The 10441-nt window shown below is 42.6% G+C and overlaps 1 protein-coding gene across 1 annotated transcript; it reads left to right on the top strand.

Moving 5' to 3' along the window:
• The first annotated feature begins 158 nt into the window (after window positions 1–158).
• On the top strand, window positions 159–3384 carry LOC106819310. Its single transcript, XM_014823956.1, has 5 exons — window positions 159–226; window positions 568–698; window positions 2273–2358; window positions 2887–3081; window positions 3279–3384. Exons 1-5 carry the CDS (start codon window positions 199–201, stop codon window positions 3382–3384), a joined length of 546 nt encoding a protein of 181 aa, XP_014679442.1. The 5' UTR covers window positions 159–198.
• The last annotated feature ends 7057 nt before the right edge of the window (window positions 3385–10441 follow it).

The following is a 10441-nucleotide window of genomic DNA, read 5'->3' on the forward strand; positions in this document are numbered from 1 at the left end:
CGCGAAATTGTCCGTCAAGTCTGAATTCGCGAAAATATCTGTACGCGAAAAATATGGCGTATACAGTAGTAGATAGTGTGTGTGTGTGTTTGCGTTTAGGGTGCGAGGGAAGGAGACAAGCCCGGCTGTGGGATAAGAGAGCCCACGCCTGCCAGCACAAACGCTACGACAAACTCAGCATTCCAGCCGAGCGGGTCGATGTTTAGCGACAACGATGGTCGCACAGGTTCGTGTCAAAGTCATTAATCATTATATTGCCGTAATTATTGTAGATGCGAATTGCGCACTATACACTAGAATATATATACTCATATACTCATAGAATATAATATATACACTATATACTACACACAGAGAAGTTGTTGAAGAACTGTAAAAGAAGAATGTACATTATTGTTATTATTATAACAATTAATAATCAATATTACTGCTATCATTGTCATTGTCGTCGTCTGCATCATTATCTCAGATCTTTGCATGAAAGACGATTACTTGTAATGTGAGATTAAAAGGTGACCTTGTGACTTGGGAGTTTGACCTTGATTGAGAGCGTTGGTGTTCGTGCAGTGTCCGCCCGCACATACACGTGTACGACGGCTGTGTCGGAACCCTTCAGCAGCGAAGGCGACCAGTGCTGCCACCTGGGGTCATCCGTCTTCCCGGACCTTGATAGTGACGACGGCCTGTTTCACACAGAGGTGCGTCGTGATGGAGTATCCCCTTGTACTGTTATCATGCTGACGACATGGTAGCTTAATTATGATAAAGTTGTTGGTACAGATATAGATATATAGATATAGATATAAGTGTAGGTGTAGGCACAGATGTTGATATAGATATAGATATCGGTGTAGGTACAGATGTAGATATAGATATAGATACAGGTGTAGGTACAGATGTAGATATAGATATAGATACAGGTGTAGTTGTACACTCTAGCTATTATTAGCTCTTGATATAGATATAGATATAAGTGTAGGTACAGATATAGATATATAGATATAGATATAAGTGTAGATACAGATATAGATATAGATAGATATCAGGAGTAGATAATAGGCTATTATCTACTCCTTTAGATTAGACCTCCTATTATCTACTCCTGATAGATATAGATATAATTAGTGTAGGTACACATATAGATATAGATGTAGGTGTAGGTACAGATGTCGATATATAGATATAGATATAGATATAAGTGTAGATACAGATATAGATATATAGATATAGATATAAGTGTAGATACAGATATAGATATAAGTGTAGATACAGATATAGATATAGATGTAGGTGTATATATATAGGCACAGCTGTCGTTATATAGATATAGATATAAGTGTAGATACAGATATAGATATAGATATATAGATATAGATATAAGTGTAGATACAGATATAGATATAGATGTAGGTGTAGGCACAGATGTCGATATATAGATATAGATATAGATATAAGTGTAAATACACATATAGATATAGATGTAGGTGTAGGCACAGATGTCGATATATAGATATAGATATAGATATAAGTGTAAATACACATATAGATATAGATGTAGGTGTAGGCACAGATGTCGATATATAGATATAGATATAGATATAAGTGTAGATACACATATAGATATAGATGTAGGTGTAGGCACAGATGTCGATATATAGATATAGATATAGATATAAGTGTAGATACACATATAGATATATAGATATAGATATAAGTGTAGATACAGATATAGATATATAGATATAGGTTTAGGTTCAGATGTATATATAGATAATAGGTGTATGTACACATATAGATATAGATATAGATGTATGTACAGGTATAGATATAGCTATAGGTGTAGGTACACATATAGATATATATCAAGAGAATATTAAGAAGACCTTAATACGCTCTTGATATATAGATAGATACCAAAAAAACTAGATAGATGAGGGGACGGATGGGTGTAATGGTCGAGAAATGGATAGATCAGTGGATAACTGGACAGATTGATGAATGCGTGGGTGGGCAGATGGATGGATAGGTGGATGGATGTAAGCACCATGTTGTTTGTTGTTGTCAGGTGTTGTTGTTGTTGTTGTTTGTTGTTGTCAGGTGTTGTTTGTTGTTGTCAGGTGTTGTTTGTTGTTGTCAGGTATTGTTTGTTGTTGTCAGGTGTTGTTTGTTGTTGTCAGGTGTTGTTTGTTGTTGTCAGGTGTTGTTGTTGTTGTCAAGTGTTGTTTGTTGTTGTCAGGTGTTGTTGTTGTCAGGTGTTGTTTGTTGTTTTCAGGTATTGTTTGCGGTTCAACGATACTTCAGTCTGCATGGGCTGGCTAGCGGACCCCACCCTCTCAACATCCCCGACACGCTCATCAGGTACGTCGTTGTCATCGTTAACCTTCATCGTTAATCTTTCCATAACCTTGACTTCATGGCATACCTTCACTTGACTGTATCATCGAATTGCGCTGACATGATTGGCAGGCAGCTTTAACCAATCAGCATTGTGGTAGGACATTCTAAAGACAATGCGCAGTGTTGAAGTGCCGCAAAGTCAAAAATGGAAAATTGTGCCAACGGGAGCTTGGCTGACTTAGCAGTATTATCAGGGAATCTATTATCGATAGGGGTGCAGTTATCTCACTTCACGCTCCTTCACATCAGATAAAATTCATGACATTCTTAATGCAGCCAATTCTATAATGAATTCACGGTGAAAATCGCTGAGGAGTTGACATATATCTGAAATTTATTATATTATTAATTTATTATATATTATATCATATTACATATTATTATTAATATATATTATATCATATTATATATTATTATTATATTAAAATATCTCTCCACCATCGTGTAGCATCCATCTCTCGCTGCTAATACATCCTGTCCATGTTACAGTGACATTCTTCCAAAGCTGGCCTCACAGGTGATCGGTCGTTCGCGCATGGTCAGCGGCATCGTGTTTGACGTTGTGACGCACCTGTGTGGACGCGCGGTGCCGGGCCTGCAGGTGAAGGGTGTGTCCGGCCCGCAGACACCTGCCGAGGTGTCACAGCTTGTGCTGCAGTACGCCGCCCTGCTCAAGTTCCTCAGGTGTGTGTGTGTGTGTGTGTGTGCGTGCATGCGTGTCTGTGTGTGCGCGCATGCGTGCTTGTCTGTGTGTGAATGCGTGCATGCGTGCATGCGTGCGTGCGTGTCTGTGTGCATGTGCGTGCGTGCGTGCGTGCACGCTCGTGNCGGGTATGTATCTCACTGGTAGCCATGACAACGCCGGTATATCTCCGTGTAAGCCATTACAACGAATCGGAAGATGCTGACGATGCGGAGGAGGAGTTGTCAGACCACTGCTCAGAGTCTGCGGCGAGTACATCCCTGCCAGGTGCATATCCACGCTGAACGTGAGACAACAGGTGTTCTTATATTAGCAGGTAGCATGACTAATGCAGCGTTCGACGTTAGAATGCCACCGCAATAAATATGTATGATGATGATGATGATGATGCATAACTTATGCTTCTAATGATTGTTCGTGTTATTATAAATATTTGTGGTAGTGCCCGTGCAGTACAGCACAGCAGCAGCACAGCAACAGCCAGCACAACAGCAGCAGCAGCAGCAGCAACTAGCAAGCACACAGCAGCCAGCAGCACACCAATACGAGCCAGCAACCACAGCCAAAACAACACAGCAGTAGCAATAGCTCCGCTTGTCATCTACAGTATAATACAGTAAAAAAATAGTAATAATTAAAAAAAAAAACTACCAAGATATCTTCTCATCTACTTGAGGCCCTGTCACTTATATTAAGTATGCGAACCTACAAGAATGGACAATACGCTGCAAGCAGGTGGCCATCACCAATCCATCCTGGAGGTCCTGCCGTCAAGATTCACGGACCCCAGCGTGCGGGCGGAACGTTACCTGAGCAAGTGCAAAGGTTATCGCACTACATGTAACGTGAAAGACGTGCAACCGACGAACAGCCGTTAAATATACACTACCCGATCAGCATCAATCCTTTTACTGTGTTCCTCCATTACCTCAATTCACCTCTATTCTCCATGAAGCATAAAGTCAATCACACAATATACTTATGATATAATTTAGATAACATGGAGTTACTTCTACCCCTAAAACTGATTAGTCGTGACTTGATAGCTAAGACGCACAATGAGATATATTATGAACACTCTCTTTCTCGCATCTTGCCTAAATGCTAGCAACCCCTGCTCTAAAGACAGTAGCTAGCATGCTTCAATTCACAGCAGTCTTCGCCTTCAGTGTTTACGACTACCGACTTACGTTGTCAAATGCGAGCTGGACCAATGCGCAAACTCGCAACACGACGTGGCAAAATAAACATTTTAATCTCCCAACTAGTAGTTACTATTACCAGTTACTCCCCGCGACTTTTCGTTTACACTCCGCATTTGTCGTTGATAATGCGAAATTTGTCCAATTCATCCAACTCTTAACAATGCCAGGGAGTAGACTAACCTTCCTGTATGTAGTTGCTGGACGACAGCGGCCCCTTATCACTCAGCCCACCAGCTCGCGCCGAAGCCGCCGCCCCTACAGCATACGCCGCCCCCTTTTTTTTCCACTAGACAGATAGTAGACAGGCCGTCTGAAAACAAACTCTGCCGAAAACCGGTGAATCCAACGACATTTTGCCATCGACGTGTAAGCCATCTCCAAACGCCCCTATAAGTACGAGGTAACACGTAGTAGCTCCACAAGAAACCCCAAGAAATGCTGTCACTACAGCGACCACCCGCCGCTCATTCACCCAAGGACCTGCCTGTACCGATCCGTGACGTATGACGAAACTTCGCATGTTACGCTTCCGCTATACGAATTCCGGCCGCCCTCCTTCCTTCGGCGCCGCTGAATCGTTATACGCCAGCGCGAGATGCTACATACAACATCCCTCTGGTCGCGTGCGCCCCAGTCCGCGGAAGTGTGCGACTTAACCGCCTCTCGCGTTCGGAACAACGCATCTTTTGCCGCAATGCCATCTTGTACTTCCGTCTCTCTGGATATTCCTAACATATATTGGAATAGTAACTAACATGATTAGGAATAGTAGCTAACGACAGCAGAGTACAGCTAACGACGGAGAGATAATAAGCTAACGACGGCCAGCCCAGAGTAGCAGCTAACGACAGCAAGTATACCTAAACGACGAGGAGAGTATAGCTATATGAGGATGGAGAGTATAGCTAAGTGATGGGATGGAGAGCCTATTAGCTAAAACGATGCGGGATTGACGACTTCAGGCATGTCACACTTGTAACAGTTGCTAACACCAAACACAACGAGAGGCATGAAATACACGATGCGAAGCATGACAATTACCGAGGGAGCCAGAGTAAGAAGCTAACATGCGACTCACCCCAGCGTCACGCATTCGCAGCTCGTATCTCGAAGCGCTGCGAAGACTCCTGCACGACGTGTTTCACCGCCGTAACTTGCTGCTCACCGTTGCGCGGCTTACCGATCGCCACAACACACAGCTGAACGTACCTGCAATGATCGTTGAAACCCAGTCAACCGCCCCCATCACGAACGCGTAAGCTTGGCCCGGTTACGTTCCCAACTTCCTATATGTATCAGAAATAGCCATGATATTACTGTTTTATCTATCGATTTGTTTATAAAAAAAAATGCTTACATTTATAAAAAATTTTAATTAAAAAGCTACTTATTTTAAGAAATCAAATTGTCGAGTTCGGGATTTATAGATTGCCAGCGTACTAATGGAAGAGCAAGATGGGCTGTGATGCCAGATCAATGACATAACTATTATATGTAACAGCTAATAGAATCTGTCACGCCCGAATATAAATCTGTGCTGCTTTCCCTTCCCACTCAAACGGAATAAGTTAACAAACAGAGGGCATCTCAAACAAGAGTGCATACCTCTGCGAGCGTTAACATGTATACATTGTATAACAGCTGGCTCTCTGCTGCTGCTGCTGCTGGTCTGACGCCTTAAGGCGAGCTGCTGCTGACTGGACGCCTAAGGCGAGCTGGCGTGCTGATCATCATCGTTGAGCGTGTCGTATAACAGCTGCTCGCTGTGGCTACACACAACACGAACTACACACACCGAGCATTGCTACCTCCCGTTTGCAACGCCGGACGTAACCAGTGTTAAGCCCTGCGCCCGTTTCAGAAACAAAATTAGCTTACCATTAAGTCTTACACTAACATTTCTCGTATAACCGTCCACATCACTTTGTTTCTATTGTCACGACGGAAATTCGGCTTACGATTTCTTCAGGTAACTTTGCGCGTGTTCTGACGACGAGTCTAAGAAAAAAGCTTAAATGCTTTAAGAACTAATGTTTAAACTAATTTTCTTTCTGACAACGGGGACCCTGGATCAGCAGCTAGTAAGCAACATTGACACATGCCTAACTGCTTCGATGATCGCGAGTGCAAGTGTCACCTACCCTCTCCGATCTTGCGCGTGATGTTGAAAGCATCTGCGATCTCTGGGAACAGATCCAGTAGTTCTTCATCTCACGCTGAACCGGCCTGAAGCATAAATTAAATTAATTAACTTAAATTCTCAATTCAATTAAAAATACTTATTGGCACTGTAAATTGCATCACACCAGATTAACATCACGAATAAAAAAAAAATTAGGCGAGGGAGTACCGTAGTGACTGCTTGGTTGATCTAGTAAACTAACCTTTATGATCATTTTATCCTGCCTGACACAAAAATGTTAGCAAGCATGTAGTGTTACGTGATGCTACATGTGTGTAGGTCACTAAAGACAGAGAATAGGAACTATGGACTGAGACTGATTGGACTCCCATATGCTGTGTCGTACCAATGATTTATAGGTGATGAGAGAAATATTATAATCTTGTTCGCTTTCTAATATACTTAATGTTAATTAATAAGATACTGCACTTGCTAATACAAATAACAGATATAAATTACTAGGTATTACTCTTAACTAGCGCATTTTGAATCGTTGACTCAGGCGTTGTCACGGTGAAGACCAGCATTTGCTATCACACCACTGACGTCATCGAGATTGCGTGATATTGGTGTTGGTTGTTAAGTTGTTGTACACTTTCTGGCTTATGGTTGGCAGTGAGTGAGAACTTGAGCATATTGATCCAGCAAGTTGCCTTGAAGTTCACACATTATTGCAATGGATATATACAATTTGGTATATAATTATGGTGGTTCTGAGATACTCATAGAACCACTATAATTATAATACATACAGTAATGTGTACACATTATTACCATGCTTATACTTATGGTGGGCATTATAATTATAGCTATTTCTGAGATACTCATAGTATATCTGATCCTACCAGTCGTGTCTCAGAACTGGATTTGACGAAAATCTGTTTAGTATAATTTTTCTAATCGATATCAAAGATTCCCCAAGCATTATTCACATATCTCCAAATTTACAATCTAGTCACAATGTATGAGTGATAATCGAATTTGAAATAGGAATCAATGCAGTAAACTATCGCGCTGCTGAGAGCGTGGTCGTGTAGGCCGTGCGACGCCACTACTGAACGCTCTTGTGTTTCAGGCGATCGATTTAACGGATCCTAACCCGGTGGCGATGCTGCTGCTGTGTACCTACCTCTATCAGATGCTGCCGCAGTATCTACCCAAGGCTGACGTGCTGTTTGTCAGTAGCCTTCACGCGACCGTTAGCAAGAAGGTGAGAGCTGCACTCACGAGACGTGTGTAGTATCAGGTGCAGGGTAAAATATACACGGGAGCGATGAGCGATTCGCTCTTCAAACCTCCGAAATCGCTCCCGTGAGGCTCAAAATAGCTCCCGTAAAATTTTTGACGAGAGCTATTTTTTCCACAGACTTGAAAAAGAAATCTCGTGAGAAAAAAGTTATTTTTTCCCTTATCCGGTGGACAAAATGTCCTGTTATGTATACCGGCTATTATGTGTTCCTGTTATATATACATCTGGTCGTATCTGTATATGTGTATCGATACGTACGTGTGTATCTATCGTGTTTACATTCAACATACAATTAACCTACATCTTTGCAGTTTTTTTGTTACTTATGCTAATCTCAAATTATTTGTTTTTTTGCCTTCACCTGGACTTGTTGGTGAATCCAGGGTGGGTAAGAAGTGTATGAGTGTTTATGCTCTGATTAATTAAGTACGACAACTTGTACCATCTCGANCCCGAGCTTCTCCCTTCTCCCCCTCCTCCTCCACCAGCTCCCCTTCTCCCCCTCCTTCTCCCCTCCCCTTCTCCACCAGTTCTCCCCCTCCTCCTTCTCCACCAGCTTCTCCCCTCTTCCTCTCCACCAGCTTCTCCCCTTCCTCATTACTCACTAGCTTCTCCCTAACTCCACCTACTAGTACTACTCTAAACTTCCTCTCCTTCCCCTTCCCCCTCCCTACACTGCTCCTTCGCTACCCGTACCAGAACTTGGTATTTTACACAAACTTCAAGTGTACACAACCTATCGTAACACAAAGACAAGCTGTCATTCGGTCGGTCGGGGCGGGCGGGGGCTATCTCAGATATTTCGCACTCGTCAAGTATTTCGCGCGACACACGTCATTCTTTCTCTGTTTCGTTGCTGGCCCGTAGATCCATATGAATTAGCTAAACTTAATTGCGTTGTGTCCACAAAGGATACCCAGATTTTGGACTGTCACGAGCACCAAATGTAACGTTGGAATGAGCGTTGATGTCGAAATGATGTAGAAACAGATCCAAATCCAGAACTTGTGTGGTAAACTGTATAACTTTTAATATCTTACACACCTCACATCTTCTTACACACAGACAAAGACCCGCGCACAAAGCGCGGTCGCGCTGCGCGTCCTTTCGTGACCAGCACCGAATCCCAATTTAATCTATCTCTCCCTCTTCTCTCTATTACCCCAAAACTCCTACAACCATACTGCCCGCACATGTACCCGTTTCAGAGACTACGCTCTACCCCAATTTCACACTGACTCTCGAAACTGCCTAACCTAACCACGCTCCTGCCATTCTCCCTAATACATCAATGTACCGCCCATCTGCGTTGAGCGACGCTGTCTAGCTGGACTATGGCTAAAACAACTACCCGTCTAGCTCCACTGACTAATTCATGTAACGCGTATAAAATAGACGTTACAACCATCACATAACATGTACGCACATACCGTTCAGTGACAGTTCGACGTAACCATATGGATGTAGATGTAGACAGGCCGTATACACATGACAAACACAATCAGTTTTGCCACTCATACGTCAAGAAATACAATTTCTATCCATGTTGTAAGCGAATGTGAAGTGCTAGCCCTGGTGTCCACGCAGAGACAATGATGATCTCACGTGTGATAGAGATATGGCCTTCATATCTACTGATCGGTGTTATTTACACACGAGTTCAAGATACAAGGTCTCACGCAATGATGGATGAGTTAGTTAAATAAGGGTTTAGCCGTCTCTGATTTCTGCACACCCGTGCAATACATGTACCCACCTTAACTATTATCCATTACAGAATATATAGATTGCTCTGACCTTGTCTTGTCCCGTCGTTACAGCCACATGGCCGATTGTACACTCGTCAACAATGGTGGATAGTGAGGAGTCAACTGACAGCTTGTTGGTGAATCCAGGGTGGGTAAGAAGTGTATGAGTGTTTATTCTCTTATTAATTAAGCTACGACAACTGTATCATCTCGATCGAAATTATCTTGCCATCAGTACTGTTCCACAAAACGGTTTAACATGTTTAATCTGATTTTCTTTCCTTATGTGTGCTGTGTGTGTGTGTGGTGTGTTGTGTGGGTGTGTGTGTGTGTGTGTGTGTGTGTGTGTGTGTGTGTGTGTGTGTGTGTGTGTGTGTGTGTGCGTGCATGCGTGTGTGCATGCGTGTATATATATGTATGTGTATGTACATATCGTTTCATTCATCACTGGACAATTTATTGTTGCACATTAAGTGCAAATATCCAATCCTAGCCAGCGCCCCCTGGTGTACAACACCGTCATCGCCGGAGCAGACGCGTCCGATTTCCGGCTGCCAGGTGGCAGCACCGTCATCGTTCCGCCCAAGGCGTCTGCGAGCCTGATAGTTGAGCGGAGTGTCTATATCAGGCCGGTACGGGAGATTACCGGTACGCAATATATTGCTAATATATTGACTAATCGTGCGTCAATAAACTCAATATTCACAGAGAGTATAGCTAAGACATGTGTCTATAGGTATCTAGAATTTAGAAATTTAATCATCTGTAATTCACTTCCGCGCGCATATATTTGCTATATTGACTAATCGTGCGTCAATAAACTCAATATTCACAGAGAGTATATGAATTCAAGCCGTACGGGAGATCATTTGCTAATATATTTTAGATACCTATAAGACACATGTCTTAGCTATACTCTCTGTGAATATTGAGTTTATTGACGCGCGATTAGTCAAT

The sequence above is a fragment of the Priapulus caudatus genome, unplaced genomic scaffold (assembly GCF_000485595.1).
Source record: "Priapulus caudatus unplaced genomic scaffold, Priapulus_caudatus-5.0.1 Scaffold3144, whole genome shotgun sequence".
NCBI classification, from domain to species: Eukaryota; Metazoa; Priapulida; class Priapulimorpha; order Priapulimorphida; family Priapulidae; genus Priapulus; species Priapulus caudatus.

Bases quoted from the DNA above. Each gene is read 5' to 3' on its own strand.
- LOC106819310 (XM_014823956.1), top strand. From the start codon at position 199: ATGTTTAGCGACAACGATGGTCGCACAG. The intron at 227-567 runs GTTCGTGTCAAA...GTGTTCGTGCAG, and splicing joins CGACAACGATGGTCGCACAG to TGTCCGCCCGCACATACACG. The intron at 699-2,272 runs GTGCGTCGTGAT...TGTTGTTTTCAG, and splicing joins ACGGCCTGTTTCACACAGAG to GTATTGTTTGCGGTTCAACG.